Genomic DNA, 24,611 nt, shown 5'->3' on the forward strand with positions numbered 1-24,611 from the left:
TGTTAGACATGCAATAGACGACCATTATTAGTACTTATACACAGTGTCAGTAAATATACAGGGTTATGGTACCGTGCACTATAATACAGCTACACACTATTAACACTCTCGCTAGACGGCAGAGCTCACGCTATCTAACAAGATATACACGCTACTAAACAATCTTTAACACATATACAATTCCCAACTAATCTATTGGCCAGTACCTTGATGGACTACCTAAAACTATCTACATCCGTTTTGGTTAGCCACACTGCCCAAGCACCACATATAGCGAACTAGAGGGCGGAATTTACAACAGAACCCTTTTAGTCTATCTACTCTATCAAAAGTCTAGTGGGTTCCAAATTTACACGCCTTCCCACTTAGCCAAGATAGGTTGAGAGCTAGCGGACCGAATTTACACAGACGCCGCTTAGTCTCCCGGTCCCTCCGACCTAGCGAACAAATTGTACACCCTAGAACGCTAGTCTAGACAAGACACCGGTGTCCGGCTAGGGCTATTTACACAGAACCCCGCCTGACTCCAAACCAAATTAAACGGTCTTACTAAAGAGCGTTCAATTGAGCGGTGCGCCTTCGCTCCTTCCCTCCGACAGAGGGGGCAGATTCCGTACACAAATAACCCCTTATGGGCCTACCGCACAATCGGTATACCCCTAGTGGGTCCGCCGTCTAAAACAGCGGTCATCTTACCTCCTCGTTCCTGAGCCTGAGTTCACACTCATCGACGGGGACACCCCAGCACTTACTACGTAGAGGCCGATGATCTCCTGGACAACAGACCAGTGGCGCCGAGACGAAGGGAGGTCCACGCAGAAGTTCAGGGGTGCAGCCGTAGAGAACGTGGGCAAAGATAGACCGTCTCACGCCTCTGCTTCTCAGCTACCATTGAACGATGAGCTTCACGGCCAATGCACCAAATGATACCGGAGAAACTGACGGAAACCAAGCACAGAGAGATGGACACAGGTTTCTTCAGGAAGGAAGAGATTCTTTATTCGGTTCACCGATCGGGACTCAGAGGGACTAATGTCACCAAAATACAACAAGTTCTGAGCCCCGGACAATAGTGCAGGCTCCTTATATAGGCACATAACTCCTCCCATATTAAGCTCCACCCGCACATTCTCTTAACCAATCAAAACGAACAAGAACTAACTTCCTGCTTGACCGCATGGCTTGTCCAGCACAATGGAGGAGGGGAATACTACATCCTGTATTCTCGCACATGCTCCGTACACTACTGATCGTATCTTTGCCACGTGCAACCAACCGACCGATACGTCAGCATATGCACGTACACATCCACGTGGTAATCTCGGCCTACTAAATTTATTTTTACCGAGATTCCACCACAAGTCTGGTGTAAGTCACTGATCAGCCCAAACTGTTCCGTTTGCTCACACTTCATTTACTGGGGACTTGTCACTGTTTCTCACAAAAAAGAACATCAGGGAACAAGCACAGGACAACAGGCTTCAGATTCTGAAGTGTTGGGAGGTATGTCCTTGGTTTGTTAATGGTATACTATGCTTGCAGTCAGTCCAGCTTTTGGTGAGGCAGTCTTGTTTTGGAAAAATTAAATAGTTCTTATAAATTGCCATGTGAGCAACCGTCACCAGCTCTAAATTTGTCATCATTGGCACTATCTGCAAACCTTTACCCCTAATTCCCACTTATCATCATAACTGAAAAACTACTAGTAATGCATTGTGTATAAACACTTCTAGTATTAAAGGGACACTCTAGGCACCAAAACAACTTCTCTTAATGAAGTTGTTTTGGTGCCAGGAGGTCCCCAAAGACACTCTTACCTTAAAGAGTGAAACCGCTTGCGAATGCTTTAACCACAAAGTTTCCTCCAGCGGTGATCTCCACTCCTCCCCATGTGGAATCCGACTTCTGATATTTTAATTTCAGGAAGCGCGGAGCGCCGCTGGGCAGAGCCAATCAGTGACTGCACCATTCACAAAACTGGCTTGGAAAGAAACATACTTTTTTCAAGCCAGTTTTGTGACTGTGGAGTCACTGATCGGAGTGTTAGCTGACCGCTCTTAGCCAAAAAGCAGCGCCCCTCCCTGGTGCCAGTCAGCTCTTCCTAAAAGTGAAAATTACTGAAGCTGGATGCTGCCTGGGTGGAGTGGAGGTCACTGTTGGAGGAAACTTTGGGGTTAAACCATTCGGTTAAACGGTTTATTCCCTTGAGGTTAGAGTGTGCCTGGGGGTTTCCTGGCACCATAACAACTTCATTTAGATGAAGTTGTTTTGGTGCCTGGAGTGTCCCTTTAGATGATCACTATAGTGCCAGGAAAACAAAGCGGTTTTACTGACACTAAAGTGCCTTGAGGGTGCTTATCTTATTCCATTGCCGGGCTCCCTCGGTGCTGGTGACCTCTCCTCCCCCGCTGATGTCAGCTCCCTCTGCCGACGTCAGCGGAGCCGAATGCGCATGCGGGGCAAGTGCCGCGCACATTCAAAGTGTCAATAGGAAAGCATTTCTCAATGCTTTCCTATGGACGCTCTGCGTGATGGAGGCATAATATGCCCCCAGCGTCGCAGATGCGCCTCTAGTGGCTGTCCGGAAGACAGCCACTGGAGGCTGGCTTAACCCCAAATGTAAACATAGCAGTTTCTCAGAAGCAGTTTTCGCATTTTTTTTTCCTGAAACTGCTATGTTTGCATCTTCAGGGTTAAAACCTGAGGGACATTGCACCCAGACCACTTAATTGAGCTGAAGTGGTCTGGGTGACTATAGTGTCCCTTTAAATATCACAATCATAAAAATTAAAAACAGCACGGCATACAAAACTAGGGTATTGCACTATGCAATTGTACTTTTTTTTGTTATTGGACTAACTATTTAACAGACAAGTTTTTCGTAACATTTAAGAAGAAATGTCAGAATGCTTAGAATGGCAGCATGCCCTTTTCCAAGATGGCGCCTGCTACCTTACGTCCGCACGCTTCTCGCCTCGCTCTGCCTGCGTGGTGATGCCGTTGCCTGAGCGACGCGGGTTCTGCTCCTCCGCTGTCATCCCCTGAGCGCCTGTGTGTGTGTTGGCGGGAGATTCCAGCATGGCCGTGCAGCCCAAAGAGAAGCTGTCTATGGACAGCGGGATGGAGAGCGGATTCATCCACTTCTACAACTCCATGCCCGACAAGCCGGAGACCACGGTGCGGGTGTTCGACCGGAACGAGTATTACACGGTGCACGGCAAGGATGCGGTGTTTGCCGCCAGAGAGGTCTTTAAAACCAATGGGGTCATCAAATATCTGGGATCAGGTGAATATTGCTAGTAATCTACTGGGTGTAACTAACCTTACAGCATAAACCAATGGGGTCACCAAATATCTGGGATCAGGTGAATATTGCTAGTAATCTACTGGGTGTAACTAACCTTACAGCATAAACCAATGGGGTCACCAAATATCTGGGATCAGGTGAATATTGCTAGTAATCTACTGAGTGTAACTAACCTTACAGCATAAACTAATGGGGTCACCAAATATCTGGGATCAGGTGAATATTGCTAGTAATCTACTGGGTGTAACTAACCTTACAGCATAAACCAATGGGGTCACCAAATATCTGGGATCAGGTGAATATTGCCAGTAATCTACTGAGTGTAACTAACCTTCACAGCATAAACCAATGGGGTCACCAAATATCTGGGATAAGGTGAATATTGCTAGTAATCTACTGAGTGTAACTAACCTTACAGCATAAACTAATGGGGTCACCAAATATCTGGGATCAGGTGAATATTGCTAGTAATCTACTGAGTGTAACTAACCTTCACAGCATAAACCAATGGGGTCACCGAATATCTGGGATCAGGTGAATATTGCTAGTAATCTACTGAGTGTAACTAACCTTCACAGCATAAACCAATGGGGTCATCAAATATCTGGGATCAGGTGAATATTGCTAGTAATCTACTGGGTGTAACTAACCTTACAGCATAAACCAATGGGGTCACCAAATATCTGGGATCAGGTGAATATTGCTAGTAATCTACTGAGTGTAACTAACCTTACAGCATAAACTAATGGGGTCACCAAATATCTGGGATCAGGTGAATATTGCTAGTAATCTACTGGGTGTAACTAACCTTACAGCATAAACCAATGGGGTCACCAAATATCTGGGATCAGGTGAATATTGCCAGTAATCTACTGAGTGTAACTAACCTTCACAGCATAAACCAATGGGGTCACCAAATATCTGGGATCAGGTGAATATTGCTAGTAATCTACTGAGTGTAACTAACCTTACAGCATAAACTAATGGGGTCACCAAATATCTGGGATCAGGTGAATATTGCTAGTAATCTACTGAGTGTAACTAACCTTACAGCATAAACTAATGGGGTCACCAAATATCTGGGATCAGGTGAATATTGCTAGTAATCTACTGAGTGTAACTAACCTTCACAGCATAAACCAATGGGGTCACCGAATATCTGGGATCAGGTGAATATTGCTAGTAATCTACTGAGTGTAACTAACCTTCACAGCATAAACCAATGGGGTCATCAAATATCTGGGATCAGGTGAATATTGCTAGTAATCTACAGAGTGTAACTAACCTTCACAGCATAAACTAATGGGGTCACCAAATATCTGGGATCAGGTGAATATTGCTAGTAATCTACTGAGTGTAACTAACCTTCACAGCATAAACCAATGGGGTCACCAAATATCTGGGATCAGGTGAATATTGCTAGTAATCTACTGAGTGTAACTAACCTTCACAGCATAAACCAATGGGGTCATCAAATATCTGGGATCAGGTGAATATTGCTAGTAATCTACAGAGTGTAACTAACCTTCACAGCATAAACTAATGGGGTCACCAAATATCTGGGATCAGGTGAATATTGCTAGTAATCTACTGAGTGTAACTAACCTTACAGCATAAACCAATGGGGTCACCAAATATCTGGGATCAGGTGAATATTGCCAGTAATCTACTGAGTGTAACTAACCTTCACAGCATAAACCAATGGGGTCACCAAATATCTGGGATCAGGTGAATATTGCTAGTAATCTACTGAGTGTAACTAACCTTACAGCATAAACTAATGGGGTCACCAAATATCTGGGATCAGGTGAATATTGCTAGTAATCTACTGAGTGTAACTAACCTTCACAGCATAAACCAATGGGGTCACCGAATATCTGGGATCAGGTGAATATTGCTAGTAATCTACTGAGTGTAACTAACCTTCACAGCATAAACCAATGGGGTCATCAAATATCTGGGATCAGGTGAATATTGCTAGTAATCTACAGAGTGTAACTAACCTTCACAGCATAAACTAATGGGGTCACCAAATATCTGGGATCAGGTGAATATTGCTAGTAATCTACTGGGTGTAACTAACCTTACAGCATAAACCAATGGGGTCACCAAATATCTGGGATCAGGTGAATATTGCTAGTAATCTACTGGGTGTAACTAACCTTACAGCATAAACTAATGGGGTCACCAAATATCTGGGATCAGGTGAATATTGCTAGTAATCTACTGAGTGTAACTAACCTTCACAGCATAAACCAATGGGGTCACCAAATATCTGGGATCAGGTGAATATTGCTAGTAATCTACTGGGTGTAACTAACCTTACAGCATAAACCAATGGGGTCACCAAATATCTGGGATCAGGTGAATATTGCTAGTAATCTACTGAGTGTAACTAACCTTCACAGCATAAACCAATGGGGTCATCAAATATCTTGGATCAGGTGAATATTGCTAGTAATCTACTGGGTGTAACTAACCTTCACAGCATAAACCAATGGGGTCATCAAATATCTGGGATCAGGTGAATATTGCTAGTAATCTACTGAGTGTAACTAACCTTCACAGCATAAACCAATGGGGTCACCAAATATCTGGGATCAGGTGAATATTGCTAGTAATCTACTGGGTGTAACTAACCTTACAGCATAAACCAATGGGGTCACCAAATATCTGGGATCAGGTGAATATTGCTAGTAATCTACTGGGTGTAACTAACCTTACAGCATAAACTAATGGGGTCACCAAATATCTGGGATCAGGTGAATATTGCTAGTAATCTACTGAGTGTAACTAACCTTCACAGCATAAACCAATGGGGTCACCAAATATCTGGGATCAGGTGAATATTGCTAGTAATCTACTGGGTGTAACTAACCTTACAGCATAAACCAATGGGGTCACCAAATATCTGGGATCAGGTGAATATTGCTAGTAATCTACTGAGTGTAACTAACCTTCACAGCATAAACCAATGGGGTCACCAAATATCTGGGATCAGGTGAATATTGCTAGTAATCTACTGGGTGTAACTAACCTTACAGCATAAACCAATGGGGTCACCAAATATCTGGGATCAGGTGAATATTGCTAGTAATCTACTGGGTGTAACTAACCTTCACAGCATAAACCAATGGGGTCATCAAATATCTGGGATCAGGTGAATATTGCTAGTAATCTACTGGGTGTAACTAACCTTCACAGCATAAACCAATGGGGTCATCAAATATCTGGGATCAGGTGAATATTGCTAGTAATCTACAGAGTGTAACTAACCTTCACAGCACAAACCAATGGGGTCACCAAATATCTGGGATCGGGTGAATATTGTTAGTAATCTACTGAGTGTAACTAACCTTCACAGGATAACATACATACAAGGGGGGTGCTACTGGGTGTAACCTTCACAGCATGGGAGAGAGGATAAATATATATCAACTGGGGGTCTGCTACTGGGTGTAACCTTCACAGCATAATATTATATATATAATATATTTCCAAAGGAGAACCAGCACTCAAAGACTTATACAAAAAATATAAAGGCTTTCAATCCAAACAGACTGGATTAAAAGCCTTCAGAATTTTTGTATAGGTCCTTGAGTGCTGGCTCTCCTTTGGAATCTGAATTTTCGTGCAGCTGAGCACCGGGCCATTAGAAGGAGTAAAGCTGGAGTGCAAAACTTCTAAAATGTGTGTGTGTGTGTGTGTGTGTATATGTGTGTGTGTATATATATATATATATATATATATATATATATATATCTCTATTTGCACTCCAGTAGGGATGACCAATATTGAATTTTTTTTAGAGCCGATACCGATAATCTGTGAACTTTCAGGCCGACTGCCGATACAGATATTCTGTACATTACCATTTAAAAAAACAAACCTATTGTTAACTGAACATGTTTATTTATTTTTTTGCAAATGTTTTTTTATTAACCCCTTAAGACCGGAGGGCGTACTATTACGCCCTATTTTAAGCTGCTCTAAACGCCGCCGGGCGTAATAGTAGGCCCTATGGTTTTTTTAACTTACCCGGGCGCCGGCAATCGCGGTTGGGGGGACTCCCAGGGAGCCCCCCGCGGCAGATCCTCCCTCCGTCCCTCCTGGGGGCCCGCCGGCCATGCGAGAGTGAGGTCCTTGTGAGGACCTCACAATCACATGGCCGGGTTAGATGGCTGAGGCATTGCCAGCAGGGGGACTAACTGTAATGACAGTCCCCCTGCTGGCTGGAAATCAAATAAATAAATGTTAAATAATGTAAAAAAAAAAATCTATACTTAGATCATATATATATATATATATATATATATATATACATACACACACACACTGTCTAGGTGTATTTTACTATTAATATATATAATCAAATTACACGTAGACTGATACTGATTAAATATATATATATATATATAATTATTGTTATATATATTATAAAAAAATATGTAAATACATAAAAAATATATAGATGTGTTATTTCGTTAAAACTGTATTGTGATATTTATATATATATATATATATATATATATTACACATACACACACACACACACACACACACACACACACACACACACACACATTCTTCATATATATTTATGTAATATTTTTACATAATTGGGTATCCTAATTAATTACAATTAGCGGGACCTGCCTGACAACCCATGCCGAAAGTAAAGGGAATTTAATTTGCTAGCACTATATTTAACCCTATAACTTTCCAAGACACCATAAAACCTCTACATGGGGGCTACTGTTCTACTCGGGAGACTTCGCTGAACACAAATATTAGTGTTTCAAAAAAGTAAAATGAATTACAACGATGATATCGCCAGTAAAAGTGAAGTTTTTTGCATTTTTCACGCACAAACAGCACTAACACGGACGATATTATTGCTGCAATACTTTTTACTGTTTTGAAACACAAATATTTGTGTTCAGCGAAGTCTCCTGAGTACAACATACAACAGTACCCCTCATGTACAGGTTTTATGGTGTTCTCAAAAGTTACAGCGTCAAATATAAGGCTTGTGTTTCATTTTTTTCACATTAACATTCGCCAGATTGGTTACGTGGCCTTTGAGACCCTATAGTAGCCCAAGAATGAAAATTACCCCTATGATGGCATACCATTTGCAATAGTAGACAACCCAAGGTATTGCAAACGGGGTATGTCCAGTCTTTTTTTAGTAGACACTTAGTCACAAACACTGGCCAAAACTGGCGTATTTTGCATTTTTCACACACAAACAAATACTAACGCTAACTTTGGCCAGTGTTTGTGACCAAATGGCTACTAAAAAAGACTAGACATACCCCATTTGCAATACCTTGGGTTGTCTACTATTGCAAATGGTATGCAATTATGGGTGTACATTTTCTTCCTGGGCTACTATACAGTCCCAAAGGCAACGTAACCAATCTGGCGAATTTCAAATGTAACATGCTATATTTGACCCTGTAACTTCCCAAAACACCATAAAACCTGTACATAGGGGGTACTGTTTTACACGTGAGACTTTGCTGAATACAAATATGTGTATTTTTTTGCAGTTAAAGCAAACAGTATTATGACATTGACAGTTAAAATGTCAACTAGAACTAAAAAAATAACATTTCTCCCATTTTTTTCATATTAAATTATGTTTCACAGCTAAATATTTGATATTAAATGAAATCCCTGTTTGCCCTGATAAAATGATATAAAATAAGGGGGGGGTGCATTTAATATGAAAGAGGTGAATTACGGTTGGACAGACGTAAAGCGCCAATGCCAGGTTTTGTTCACAACGTCTACATTTGGCCCAGTCCTTAAGGGGTTAAGGTAAATGCACAAAATATACATGCCAGTCAGAATTTGTTTTCAAGAATGTTTGTGTAGTGTGTGTGTGTTGGTATGTAATGAGTATAAAATGGGGAGGGGGCATTTTTATTTCTTTTTTTTTAATTTTGTTTTAGTCCCCCTTCCCTGATTCTTACCTGACCAGGGACTCTGCAGAGGGGTCCCAGCAACACTATTAATACCCTTCCCAGCAGCTCCCTTTAGCTCCCCATCTAACTCTTGCGGCCTGCGTGCTGCACGGAGCGTTGCCGTGGTAACCAGTGGCAACGCTCTGACGGCCGCAGGACTCGGGAGATTTAGACAGGAGAGCTGAAGAGCGCTGCTGGGAAGGTAAGTAAGGGTGTGCTGGACCGCCGCTGGCCCCCCAGGACCCTGATGGCGACCCCGGTCTGCATTATCGGCAATATCGGTATCTTTATTGGCCGATACCGATATTACTGAAAATACAGAATATCGGCCAGACCGATAATCGGTCGATCCCTACACTCCAGGGTAAGGTTGTAGTTCAATGCCCGGTGCTTAACCACAATTGTACAAATACATATTTTCCATGATATCATTTCAATGACTTCTTAAATTTGTGGAAAGGTAAAACCTTTATTTACATAATATTAAATTATGTTTCAGTTTAAAGACAAGAAAGGAGAAATTCAAGATGGAACAAGCCTATCTCGAGAAAACTCCCTATGGGTCACAGAGATATCAGAAGGGCATGAACCCCATATATGTTAAGCGAAAAAAGACTAAAGTGAAATTGGGCGTTCCATTATAGTTGGAAAAAATGGACCCCTGTTTCACTAAAAGATATCTCTATAAAAATTGAATAAATGTACGGTATAACCTTTATTTGACCGCTTACGGATAACACACAAAAAAACACACAGTGAAGTGATAGTGATACACTCGTGAAAATACAAGTGAATTAAAAGCTGAGTAAATGCAAAATGGATATTGTCCACAGGTATTGGGAATGGCAGTGATATCTGGATTGTAATTAGAGTATAAGGTACAATATATAGTACGATATAAATTTAAATCAGATGTCACATACACTACATTCCTCTAGAGCTAAATATCCACAGTTTGTAAGACTTAATAGGTATTTCGGCTAGGAGAGGTAGGATTGCACCGTTAGGCTGAGGTGAATTATGTATAAATACTATTGTTTGTTCCAATCAAAAAAAGTACATAGGGAACTGTTTGGTCGCTGAAGACCGTAATAGCAGTACCTATGTATATATTCATATACACAACCACACAGGCTAGGTCAGTGAATACCATCTAATATCCAAAGTTCTCCTTGTAATAGTATACAATAGACGGGAGATACATATAATAGTAGATAGATGGCTTTACACTGGATTAACACAGTGGTGAGAGGGAGTGTCTCAGGACAGCAAAAAGTGGTATATAGTGCATAGGTCTGGGTTTAAGGGTAAAGGGATGGTACAGCCAAGCGTATCTAGGAGTAAGTTAGTAAATGGTTAGGCATAAAATCCCATACACAGGCTGATGCTTGCCAACCACCCCACTATTCCCCAGATATACAGGCCATTTAGTTACATAAACCACCTAGATAAGTTGTAGTTAATTCAAAAGTAGATTCCTCACACACTGCTGCTTCAAGGCAGCCTAACGCTTATAAAAATAGCTGTCTAACTAGCTAGGGAGAGTAGCTGTTTCAAAGGCATCCAGTATCAAAAAGGGGCTTGCACTAATACTGCTGTTTAAAGAGAGTATCTCGTTCTGTCTCCTGTCAGTATTTAGTACTACTGCTACAACCAGCACTGAAAGGGTGTAGATCTGATGCTGAGCTGGCTCCAAGGCACAACTCAATCTGTCTCCCCTATTCCCTTAGTGCTGTTGCTGCATGCCCTATCGTGCAGGCAGTCTAATACTGCATATGGCTGGATGTCCTAATACAAAAGAAAGATTGCTATATATAATATTGCATCCCCCAAGTCCCCCAAAGAGTAGCCGTTTGCATTCCTCAGCGTTAAAATAACCGGCAAACGCTCGACGTGCGTTTCGGCGTGGTCACACGCCTTTATCAAGAGCTTCTGGTACAGCTGTAGGGAAGTGGGTATATACCGGGTGAGGATCCGCCCAGCATCCGTCAACTCCAATCAGCGTTACCTGGGGAGTGGCTAGGGGCGGGGTTACAGCTGTAACCCCGCCCCTAGCCACTCCCCAGGTAACGCTGATTGGAGTTGACGGATGCTGGGCGGATCCTCACCCGGTATATACCCACTTCCCTACAGCTGTACCAGAAGCTCTTGATAAAGGCGTGTGACCACGCCGAAACGCGCGTCGAGCGTTTGCCGGTTATTTTAACGCTGAGGAATGCAAACGGCTACTCTTTGGGGGACTTGGGGGATGCAATATTATATATAGCAATCTTTCTTTTGTATTAGGACATCCAGCCATATGCAGTATTAGACTGCCTGCACGATAGGGCATGCAGCAACAGCACTAAGGGAATAGGGGAGACAGATTGAGTTGTGCCTTGGAGCCAGCTCAGCATCAGATCTACACCCTTTCAGTGCTGGTTGTAGCAGTAGTACTAAATACTGACAGGAGACAGAACGAGATACTCTCTTTAAACAGCAGTATTAGTGCAAGCCCCTTTTTGATACTGGATGCCTTTGAAACAGCTACTCTCCCTAGCTAGTTAGACAGCTATTTTTATAAGCGTTAGGCTGCCTTGAAGCAGCAGTGTGTGAGGAATCTACTTTTGAATTAACTACAACTTATCTAGGTGGTTTATGTAACTAAATGGCCTGTATATCTGGGGAATAGTGGGGTGGTTGGCAAGCATCAGCCTGTGTATGGGATTTTATGCCTAACCATTTACTAACTTACTCCTAGATACGCTTGGCTGTACCATCCCTTTACCCTTAAACCCAGACCTATGCACTATATACCACTTTTTGCTGTCCTGAGACACTCCCTCTCACCACTGTGTTAATCCAGTGTAAAGCCATCTATCTACTATTATATGTATCTCCCGTCTATTGTATACTATTACAAGGAGAACTTTGGATATTAGATGGTATTCACTGACCTAGCCTGTGTGGTTGTGTATATGAATATATACATAGGTACTGCTATTACGGTCTTCAGCGACCAAACAGTTCCCTATGTACTTTTTTTGATTGGAACAAACAATAGTATTTATACATAATTCACCTCAGCCTAACGGTGCAATCCTACCTCTCCTAGCCGAAATACCTATTAAGTCTTACAAACTGTGGATATTTAGCTCTAGAGGAATGTAGTGTATGTGACATCTGATTTAAATTTATATCGTACTATATATTGTACCTTATACTCTAATTACAATCCAGATATCACTGCCATTCCCAATACCTGTGGACAATATCCATTTTGCATTTACTCAGCTTTTAATTCACTTGTATTTTCACGAGTGTATCACTATCACTTCACTGTGTGTTTTTTTTGTGTGTTATCCGTAAGCGGTCAAATAAAGGTTATACCGTACATTTATTCAATTTTTATAGAGATATCTTTTAGTGAAACAGGGGTCCATTTTTTCCAACTATAATGGAACGCCCAATTTCACTTTAGTCTTTTTTCGCTTATGTTTCAGTTTATCCACTAAACTTTCATCAGGATTCAAAAATGTTTTTTTTTGTATTATGTACCGTACATACTCGAGTATAAACCGACCCGAATATAAGTCGAGACCCCTAATTTTACCCCCCCCCAAAACTGGGAAAACGTATTGACTCGAGTATAAGACTAGGGTGGGAAATGCAGCAGCTACTGGTAAATTTCTAAATAAAATTATATCCCCCAAAAATTATATTAATTGAATATGTATTTGCAGTGTATGAATGCAGTGTGTTTGTGTGTCTGATGCAGAGCCTTGGTGGGGGGTGGGCATCTTTATTATTTTTTTTAATTTTTTTTTTTTTTTTTTTATATTATTAATTTATTTTTATTTTATTTAAATTTTTATTTACATTTTATTCGTCCCCCCCCCCCCTCCCTGCTTGTTAGCTGGCCAGGGAGGGGGCTCTCATTCCCTGGTGGCCAGTGGATGGGCTGTAGGAGGGGGGCTGGCAGAGAGCTGTAACTTATCTTCACAGCAGCTCCTGTCAGCTCCCTTCTCTCACCTCCGGTCGGCTCCCTCTGTAAGTCTCGTGACCGCGCGGAGCGTTGCCATGGTAACCCGTGGCAATGCTCTGACCCCGCGGCTCTCGCAAGAGTTGCAGAGGGAGCTGACAGGAGCTGCTGTGAAGGTAAGTTACAGCTCACTGCCAGCCCCCAACAGGACTGCCGGGCTTGTAATGAGCCCGGCGGTCCTGTCTGTATTATGGCAATGTAAGTTGCCATAATACAGACACTCACTCGAGTATAAGACTAGTGGGGGTTTTTCAGCACAAAAAATGTGCTGAAAAACTCGTCTTATACTCAAGTATATACGGTAATTGAAATCTAATTTTTACCTTTTCGCAACTTTAAGAAGTCCTTGGAGTGCCATCATGGAAAATGTGCGCATGCGTGTACATGTGTGTGTGTGTGTGTGTGTGTGTGTGTGTGTGTGTGTGTGTATATATATATATTTTTATTTTATTTTATTTTTTACTTGAAATGTGATATTCACTTTGGGGTTTCTGCACTGAACTGTTTTGCTGAATTTGAAGCTAAAAGGCACAGTTTTGGCTTAAATAGCCAAGTTATATCTTTAGCTGAGTTGTAGAATGTATCTGTATCAGCTATTTGAGTGTACATTTTGTCATTCTTGTTTCAGTTCACTACAATGTAAAGTTAGTTAATAAACGTTATTGCCTACCTGACAATTCACACCGTAGTGCGTTATCCTGACATATTGGGAAACATTTTTCGTTGCGTACGGAATGCTACAACTAATGTTTTCCATGTTAGCATGAGATATTCTAAAGATACAACTTTTAAAACCCTGTTACTTGTGGGTTATCTGCATTTTCCCGAAATCCCTTCAGGTAACTTGTCCTCTAGTATATTGTAAATAGGGAGAGATGTAATTGCCTGAAGCGCTTATTCTGAACGGAAAGCTTCAACATTTTCCATCCCTTTTGGTCCTGATAAATTGATTAATAGTTGGTCTGTAACTAAAGTACAAAATAATTGTAGTATATGGAAGATTGCACGAGATTCTCCTCGGTTGTTCTTGAGCTTGTGCAGTGAAATGCCATATGCCAGATATTAACGTTAACAAAATGCCTTACACATGTATAAGTTGTTACTCCTTGCTTGTTTTAAATTAACTGCATGGCATTCTACCTGACGTGGGTGTGACGACAAGAAAACTTTTTTTAAAAAAAAATTTAATTTAAATTTTTTTTAATTCTTTATTTTTATAGTGCATGGATGTAAATACCTACAACTTTGCAATGCCACAACAGCATCAACAAGTACAGCAACACAAATACTGGAACATGGCTTTGAAAATTTTGCACATTTTTATATTATGTAAGAGATAAGCTAAGCATACATGTCTAGATTTGATTGCTAACTATGTAAAAAAGAAAAAAAAATAGTATTTTAGATAGACATGGTAGGATATCAGCAGATTATACCACCCTAGGCTGCCCTAGAAATATTTTGGTAACATCTCACTTAAATGTTAGCCCAGAAAAGTGCATATTCATCTGGAGTGCTTTGTGGCAGAACCAACCTCGCGACTGTGCACTGGAGGAGCCTGGTTGCCTGCCTGCTGCCTTTTGACTATGGACCGGCATTTAAATACTTTATTTTCCTATGCAGAAAGGTCTATTCATGTATTTCTGCCCTGGCGTTCGGTAGATTCTCGGATTTACTGAATTAACTCATTTAACCCAGATAGCTATGCCATGGAGCCTATTCGTGTAATAAAAGACTTTGGCTCCATGGCAATTGAACCTTATGTGTGTGGTCTGATCGCAATTCAGTAATAATGTGCGCTCAGACCTAAGCTATCTGGGGATATGTTGCATGTCTGTATTTTATGTAATAAATGTAACCTTGTGTATTTTATTGTCTTTTTACTGCCATGTGCTTAATAGAGTTTTGCCTCTGTCCTTGGAGATAATTGGATTACTTCTCAATTATCTCCAGGATAGAAAACGCTGTGGAACTCGTTTTGGGCAGAAAAGCCATGCTTCATTTGGTCACAAAGGACTTCGATTTATCTTTTGAAACAATGGACCAATTTGGATGATTTTGACATATGTTTGTATTTGGAGTATGCTGATTCTGAAAATGTGAATGTGATGCATACTTTTAAAGTTATGAATAATGTGGAAAAACTGTATTTCTCTGCCTGTGCTAATTACCCATTGTGTAAGGTAATTGTATCACAGGCAGAGGGGAGGATTTTGTGTGGGAGTGTCTGAGTGTATTGTACGTGTTTATTGGTTGTTTTCAAAAACCCTGTGGGCAGTACTATGTTTGTGGATTGTGAATAAAAGAGGCTGTATGTGCCAGTACAGTCAGATTCTGCTTGACCCTCAAAACGAAGTGTCGTCTCGTTATTGGGGGATTTGGATTGTATGCCGATTGCCAGGAGTGTAAGCTGATTGTATGCTTTTCCTGTTCGGCTGTTTCCCGGGTTCGTGTGTTTCCTGTTCGGGAGTTGGAGGATTCGTGTAGTTTGCAGTTCGAGAGATTGGTGCTTACAGTAGCTGCCTGTGTATCTGGAAAGGGGAATATCGCCTAAACGGTTTTTACCCTCTTGTGTGCAAAACGGTCCGTTACATGCTTTAGATAGATTATAGACAAGGAAAATCTGAATTTGTGTATATTAATTGGAAAACCATAATAAGCATAGAGGAGCAATCATTGGACAGGGTTATAACATGCATCTGGAGGCTCAGCATGACGGTCAGCCTATTCCCATTATGGGAATTTACAGTCCCACTTTGCTTGGGCCTTTCTTCTCAGAGACGAGGGTGTCCGCTATGGGTTCAGTGTCTGTAGCCGCTTTTCCTCTGTCCCTCCGTCTTGATGCACGGCCCATATGCTTGGGCTGGTGTTGTGTAGTATCGGGACTCTGACGATGCATTTCTGATGCGGCCTCTTCCGCCTTTGGTGTGCTGGGCCCTTTCTGATAGCTGGGTTGTATGGAGTGCGTCAGGACGGTTCAGATGTAAACTCCCCAGCCTCAGGAACGGGTAGGTGTAGCCTACACTGCAGTTTCTGACATGAAGCTTTAAATAGTGTCTAGGCGGTGACGAATAGTGGGTGCCTCACCGTGGAAGTCCAGGGTGTTCATGGTGCCAGTCATTTTAGATGGAACACTGAGTATAGCTGACTTCTGGGGCACCCCTAGAGACGCTTGATGGGTTATCGGAGCCACCTGGGTGGGGACCTGGGTCACCCTCACTGGTCCAAAGGGGGTACTAGTGGGGTGTCTGTTACATTTTCAGGTCCTTGCCTGTGCCGGGCTGGGAGGTCGCTGCTTCTTCCCTCTCCTCCTCTCCCCCGACAGCGCACCCTTGGCCTTGCTGGTAATTGGCGTCTGGATGGGCACAGGAGACCGGGTAGTGCACCCAGATCGGTCAGTCGGTTCAAATAACAGAAGGTATGTTGCAACTTGGGAGAATGTAGGTGGAGCAGCTTGAAAATATATATATATTTTTTCCTTTCAGATTAGAGGCAGTGCTTACACCATAGGGATATCCAATCTGGAGGGAAAAACAGGCAGGCAAATCTCCAAACATTTTAACCCCTCCCCTAATTACCTCCTTTCCAATAAGTAGCAGCTCCTCCTGATCATCCCCAGTTCTTTGCCTGCCTTCGGCAGGGGAGGTTATGCAGGAAGGTTCTCCAGGAAGCAGGTGAGAAGGGCTGAGGCTCGGGAGGCTCTGCTTCCTTGATGTTTGGGTAAGTAGCGTTTAACACGCCGGACGGCGTGGTCCCTCAGAATTTATTCCGTCTCTTGCCGTGCCAGGTGCCGGTCTGACGAAGGACGCAGGCGTGCGTCGGCTGGGAGGTCCTGTCGGTGGAACGCACACACAGGTTGCGTTGCGTTCCACCAGGGAGTCGCAGAGCGCTATGCACATGCGCAATGCGAACCTGGATTCAGGCGCCAAATTTGAACTGGGCGTTTTTGTTTGGTTACAGGACTTAAAAGGAGCGTCCCCAGCAGCAACCTCTGTTTGCCAGGTGCTCTCAGAACGGTTTGCATTGTGTGTTTCTCACCTGCCCTCCAACACACTCTCGGGCCATTTAAGGTAAGACTGATTAAGTTTTTATTTAAATGGTTCTAGCCTGAATCTTTAGGGAAAAATTTTGTTATTTTCCCTTGTTTGTTTTCTGTTCCCAGTATATAATCCTGAAAATTTGGATAAAGTTGCTGAGAAGGGGAAATGTACATCTAGCCAAGCATTTAATGTGCTCTGTGTGTGGCCATCTTATGCCAGATGGTTGTAAAAAGAAAACTTTGCTCTGTGTGTTCAAAGAAGCTTCAGAGGAAGCACAAAGAACAGTAATGTCCACTTTATCAGCTGGTTGCAACAAAGTATGCAGCGAACAGTTGTGGATATGTGGTCAGCAGCATTACAGACAATCCAGGCTTCGGTTGCCCAGGATTCTCAGCTTGTAATACATGCTAACAAAAAGCCTAAGATCTTGGGAAGTTCCGATTCTAGTTGGGAACTAGTGGTTCTGAGTATGGCGATAATTCAGCAGTGCCTCATCAAATGAGGAATCTGCATTCCCAGTAGAATCCATTTGGGGAATTGATTAAAGATGTGCAGTTGCATTTGAACTTGAAGAAACAGGGTAAAAGTCCTATAGGTTTCTTTTTCACCCACAGATTGGGGTATTGATTTAAAAGAATGGAAAATTCCCAGGTCACATGCTGTTTATTGGCTAGACAGTTTTTATTTCTCTCTTTCCATAGAAGCGGTACAAGACTGTATGCTGGATACTGTCCCTGTAGTGGGCGTTCCTATTGCTCAAATAGGTAAGAAAATTACCAATTGGAGTTTCAAGCGGCCTCAAGGAGGTCATGGTTGAACGCAGGGACTCCTCCTTAAAGATGTTGTTCATCTCTTCGGCAGCTCAAGCTAAAGGTTTGATTACGGGGTCATCCGTTGCCGAGGCCCATATTTCTTTGGTTGGAAGAACTAGAAAAGGAAGACCCGTTAAAGCTATTATAATATATCGGTATGGCATCTGATTTTTAGTGGATGCCTCTGCAGAAAGCCTGAAATTATCGGCCAAGAATATAGGTATTTCAACAGTCGCCAGAAGAGCACTTTGGCTTAGAAATTGGTCAGCAGATGCGACACCTGATAATTCACTGTGTGAACTATCTTTTGAACCTGGAAGACTTTTCGGTTCAAAGCTGGATGAGTTGTTGAAACAGGTGAAGGAAGGAAGGAATGCTTTACCAGTATCGTATGGGAAGCAGTTAGAAGCCGTAACGCAGAGACACTTCCCTCATTTAGAAGTTCCTCTCTTAGAAACTATTTCAAAGGTCAACAGAAAGAGCCTTTGATTATAGGAAGAAGTATCGACTCTGTTACTAAAAGAGTGGTGGAAGAAGTTCCTCTAAAGGAAGACATCAAGGCACCTATTCAAGACTTTTCTTGGTGCCAAAACCAGATGGTTCGTTTGGACCTATCCTAGACCTAAAGGCCGTAAAAAAGTGGATTATCATAAAGAAATTCCTCATGGAAACAGTAAAGTCGGCTGCTCTGCTTATGCACCCACATAATTGGTTTGCTTCCCTGGATTTGAAAGATGCCTATCTTCATGTACCCATAGCAGCATCCAGCAAAAGTTTTCTACGGATGCGGTGTGCTGCCAATTGGTAACCATACATTACCAATTCAGAGCACTACCTTTCGGCCTGGCATCAGCGCCCAGAGTATTCACATAGCTTCGAGTAGTAGTTCAAGCTTTCTAAGAAGTATGGGCATCGCTGTCATTCCATATTTGGACGTCTGGCTGTTGTTTGCAGAGTCCCAAGTTCAACTACAGTTAGACCTGGGGACAGCCATCAATTTGCTGGAAAAGCAGGGCTGGCTAATAGATTTCGACATATCGGAACTAGTGCCAGTTCAAAGGATCCAGTTCTTGGGTCTATTTTTGGATTCTATCGCGATGAAGTTATTCCTGCACGAGGGGAAGATACTAAAAGATCAAGCGGTTAATCCGGAATCTCTGAGAAAAAAGTGTGTTTTCAATCAGAGATGCCAGGTGCTTGCTGGGTCTGTTTACAGCCTCAATCCCGGCAGTCGCTTGGGCAATAGCCAGAATGAGACCTCTACAAAGTTACATTCTGCAGGTCTGGTATCAACAGGAACTCTGCCTAGATAGGCTGATGAGGTTTAACGATCTAATTTTGAAAAGTCTGCAGTGGTGGACATTTTCTCGATTCCTCCACGGGGGTCTGTCTTTCCGGATGAAGTCCTTTACTATCATATCAACAGACGCCTCTGCGCTGGGCTGGGGGACCCATCTGGAAGACGTATAGAAGCAGGGGTCCTGGCAAGAGAAGGATATGAGAAGTTCCTCGAACTTCAGGGAATTAAAGGCCGTATGGATGGCACTCTTGGCGTTTCAGTTTCTCATCAAAGTTCAACATATTCGAATTCGTTCAGACAATCGAACGACAGTGGCGTATTTGAACATACAGGGAGGTACGAGATCATCAAGATTAGAAAGCCTTTGTTCAATGATCATGCTGTGGGCAGAAGTGCACCTGATGTCAATCTCTGCAGTTCACATTTTAGGAAAGTTCAATGTGGTGGCAGATGCCCTGAGCAGGCATCATTTGAAACAAGCAGTTTTGGTCCCTGTCATGCAGAACTTTCAAGTTCAGCACAGTCCGCTTCGGTGTTCCGGAGATAGTCCTGATGGCACCCAGAGTGAACAGGAAGACAAGACGTTTTGCATCCCTAACTCCAGCAGACAGGCCGGATTCCATAGATGCCCTGTCATTACCATGGAAGTTCAACCTGGCATATAGCTTCCCGCCAGTAGTGATTATTCCCAGAATACTTCAAAAAAGTAAGGCTGGGAAATGTAAGTATTATCCTAATCCGTCCAGGGTGGCCAAGAAGTAGTTGGTTCTCGGTTCTCCTGAACCTTCCGGGGGCCACCTTTTGGAAGCTTCCTCTTTTCAGGAGTAATTCTAGAGGATGCCATGGTGCCTCTTCCGGCCCTTCGGAGTTTCCGATTGACGGCCTGGTTTCTGGACTCCAGATTTAGAGTGTAAAGGTCTGGATCCTGAAGTTATATAAATTTTTTTTTGTTGGCATCTACTTCAAGGTTCTACGTTAGGATTTGGAAGTTTCAGCGATGTTGTAGGTTTGAAGTCAAACCTGTTTCCGCGTCCATCCAGAGGATTCTATGCTTCCTTCAGATGAGATTGGCAAAGGTCTTAAACCTGCTTCGTTTAGTTTACATTTTTCTGCTATCGGTTTCTTCTCCCTCAGATGTTTCACCTCGAATTTTCTGATTTCAAGGTTCTTCAGAGCTCTGACACGTTTGGTGCCCTTTGTTGGGGAAACCTGTCCTCCCTGGGATCTGAATTTGGTCCTTTCCGCGCTTTGAGTACCGCCTGTTGAACCATTGGAAGAAGTTCCCTGAAGATGTTTTCTTTGGATACCGTTTTCCTTTGATGGCTATTCGTCAGCTAATAGAGTATGTGAGCTCCGAGCGCTTCGGGAGTATTTTCCCTTTTTGGTTTTCATCAGGACAAGGAGGTTCTGAAGCTCGATCCTTCAGGTATCACTAAAGTTTTTTCTGTTGCCAATGTCAACCGAGTAGTGGTTTTGCCGACCTTGTGTCGGAATCCGTCTAATGCCTTGGTATGTAATTTTCTCTGCTTAGACGTAACAATAGGTCTTTGGCAATATCTAAAGCTACGGAATCCTTCCGTTAGGATATCGGTATGTTTGTCTTGTTCATAGGCACACAGAAAGGTATGTTGGTTTCGCAGAGTTCTCTGGCTAGATGACTGAAGGATTGTATTCTGTTATCTTATTCTAAGAGTGTCTCGGAATTTGCAGGCCCTATAAAGGAACATTCTACTAGAGCTGTTTCGCCGTCAGGGGCTCTGCGTGCAGCTACTTCTCCGTCTCGAATTTGTTCAGCTGCTAATCGGTCCTCTCTCCATACGTTCTCAGGACACTACAAGTGGGACATACTGGCCTCAGAGTATGCAGCTTTTGGGCGCAGGGTGCTTCAAGCAGTAGTGAACTGAAACCCGCCCTCAGGATTTGCTTTATTATATCCCTATGGTGTAAGCACTGCCTCTAATCTGAAAGGAAAAACATAAATTTTACTTACCGAAAATTTCTTTTTCCTGAAGATTAGAGGCAGTGCTACAATTCCCGCCCCTTTTTCTAATAAACTAAGTAATTTTGCAGCTATTTGGCTTATGTATTGTCTGGGGATGATCAGGAGGAGCTGCTACTTATTGGAAAGGAGGTAATTAGGGGAGGGGTTAAAATGTTTGGAGATTTGCCTGCCTGTTTTTCCCTCCAGATTGGATATCCCTATGGTGTAAGCACTGCCTCTAATCTTCAGGAAAAAGAAATTTTCGGTAAGTAAAATTTATGTTTTTTAGATTTTCCTGAGGAGATCTCTGAAAATCCATCCAGTTGCCATGATAGTCAGGCCCCATCCCCTGACAGGAAAACTTTTAAAGAATTCAGATGGCACTTGTTATTCCTGTTTGAAACATATTAAAGGAACACTATAGGGTCAGGAACACAAACATGTATTCCTGACCCTATAGTGTTACCACCATGTAGCCACCCTGGGCCCCTCATGCCTCCCTAAATATAGCAGCATCTTACGTGTATTCAAGCCTGAAGCTGCTGGCTTTGCCCCTGTCTGCCTCACAATAGCAAGCTGTCTTCTGACATCAGAAGTGGTAGCCTGATCCAATCACAGTGCTTCTTCATTGGGTTGGCTGAGACTGACAAGGAGACAGATCAGGGGCAGAGCCAGCATGATTCAAGCCCTGGCCAATCAGCATCTCCTCATAGAGTTTAATTGAATCAGTGAATCTCTATGAGGAAAGTTCAGTGTCTGCATGCAGAGGGAGGAGACACTGAATGTTTGGATGCATTTTAGGCAGCCATGACCCAGGAATGATCTCTAACAGCCATCTGAGGAGTGGCCAGTGAAGTTACCACTAGGCTATAATGTAAACACAGCATTTTCTCTGAAAAGACTTACAGCAAAAAGCCTGCAGGTAATGATTCTACTCACCAGAACAAATTCAATAAGCTGTAGTTGTTCAAGTGACTATAGTGTCCCTTTAATGTGTTCCAGCAAGTAAACACAGGATTTTCTATCCTTTTAAATGTTCTTTCTGAAGCTAACCATGCCACTTCTTCTGCTAGGGTTAGTAATGACTAATCATGATGATTGGTCATTTATGGATTATAGGACCATTAAAGTCACACACACACACCACTGCATTGAGATTATATGGTCCAAGTACAGTGGCTCTATCCTTTAATCATGCAATGTAAGATATTTCAGTTTTCTTGTCAATCTACCAGGGACATGTTTTAGCATTCATTTAAAGCTAAATTGCTTTATGTGCTAAGGTGCCTTTTTAATTTAAATATTTTTGATTGAATGCCAGCTTTCTTGTATGTTTGAGCACAGCACCTGGATTTTAAGTGACCACACAAATAGGTTGTAGAACTCTTAATTTAGATTTGCATTTTTTTTTAAAACATCATTTCTTGTAGGTTTGGTTGTTGGACAAAGGAAAAGTGAGTGTCATAAGATAAATGCTGATATTCTTTTTGATCAGTAGTACATATATAACAGGCCTTAGTGGCACTAGGGACTATGACATAAATAAGTATACATTTGCAAATTTTTTTTTGGTTTTATGGTCTGTTAGTTCTTAGAATATTTTTAGTAACACAGTTGCCCATTTCCTGTCTCTGTGCTTTGAATATATTTCCCGTGATATTTTTGTCTCTTAATCTTTTGCAGTTTGTTGTAAGACTGAATCATTAAAGGGACACTATAGTCACCTGAACAACTTCAGCTTAATGAGGTTGTTCAGGTGAGTGCTACAGCTCCCTGCAGCCTTTTTCTTGTAAGCACTGTATTTTCTGAGAAAATGCAGTGTTTACATTGGAAGCTTGGAACACCTCTTGTTGCAGTCAATCAGACGGCCACCAGAGGGACTTCCGAGTTCAGAGGCCCTAAAAAGGCCTCGTTCACGTCTGACGTATTCACGCATGGGTGAATACTTCAGACGGGCTATCAGCACACAAAGCACTGTGAACGCGCTTTGTGTGCTGAGGCTGTCAGCTCTGCTGTGGGAGTGGCTTGAGCTGACAGCTGAAGACCGAAGAGGAGGACCCACAGGGTCTCTTTCTGGCCACAATAGTGGTTGAAGGGGGGGGGGGGGGGAGGAGACCTACTCTCCTTTTTTAGGCTCCCACCCCTGGGCGACGGGTGGGGGCCATGAAGATAATGAGGGGGGGGGGGACCTACTGTCCTCCCCCTCTCCGGCCCCACCCCTGAGCGGCGGGTGGGGGCCCTAAAATTAACAATAAGGGGGGGGAACTACTGTCCCCCCCTCTGCCCCCTACCCCTGAGCGGTGGGTGGGGGCCCTAAATACAAAGGGGGGGGACCCTAGTCACCCCCCCCCCAAAAAAAAAAATATCTCCCTACCTACCCCCCTCACCCTTAAAAATAATGAGGGGGGGACCTTTAACTAAAAACCTGTAAAAAAAAAAAAAAAAAAAAAAAAATGAGATAAAAACAACTTACCATTCTAAAATCTTCTTTCTTCAGCCCCCAAAAAGGGCAAATAAAAAAAACATAACCGACGCAATAAAAAAAAAAAAAAAAAAATCCATGTTCAACCATGGAGGGTTCCGCGCAGACTGAGCTCTGCAGGGCGGGGGAAGGCTTATAAAGCCTCGCCACGCCCTGCAATTAGGCTAAGAACACTCTGATTGGCTGGTCCCTTTAATAAGACAATAAGAGGTTTACAATCCCAGTTTGGCAATCTTTTCGCTCCTGCATGTTTTTGCACTTTCCCCTGGTGTCACTCAAAAAATTAGAAATCAAGGCAGCGCATTTCTGTCAATTTAAAGAGGTCATCAGCAATGTTCTGTGCTTGGGTAAGCCTGCATGACTGGCATGTCAAGGTCCTAACAAATGCTTATCACCAATACATCCTCACTACAAACTATAAACCTCCATCTGTTGTGTGTGTGTGTATAATTTTTTTTTATTTTTTTTTTCTATCCAAATATAGAGATGTATAGACATCACATAGAAAGAAAATGTTCTGTGGAAGATTTATAAAGCCTGGCATTTTATTCAAAAATTTGGCATTCACTTTATAGATATTTGCTTTTTAATTAAAAGGACACTCTAAGCCTCAACAACCTGAGCTTAATTAACAAAGCGATTTAACGCCTACACGGCAGAAATCAAATTTCAAGTGAAGACGCCATAAAATGTGTG

At 42.5% G+C, this 24,611-nt stretch overlaps 1 protein-coding gene across 2 annotated transcripts in view; it reads left to right on the forward strand.

Annotated features, from left to right (window-relative positions):
* The first annotated feature begins 3,027 nt into the window (after window positions 1-3,027).
* The window catches only part of MSH2 (mutS homolog 2), a 114,597-nt gene continuing 93,013 nt past the window's right edge, over window positions 3,028-24,611 (forward strand). The window contains exon 1 of one of the 2 annotated variants that reach the window (XM_063443926.1): window positions 3,028-3,286. In XM_063443926.1, the coding sequence (XP_063299996.1) occupies window positions 3,079-3,286 (208 nt within the window). In that variant the 5' untranslated portion in view covers window positions 3,028-3,078. Of the gene's footprint in view, window positions 3,287-6,520; window positions 6,548-24,611 lie in introns of those variants that run through there. The other variant, XM_063443927.1, reaches the window with a different exon arrangement.

Source organism: Pelobates fuscus, chromosome 2 (assembly GCF_036172605.1).
Source record: "Pelobates fuscus isolate aPelFus1 chromosome 2, aPelFus1.pri, whole genome shotgun sequence".
NCBI classification, from domain to species: domain Eukaryota; kingdom Metazoa; phylum Chordata; class Amphibia; order Anura; family Pelobatidae; genus Pelobates; species Pelobates fuscus.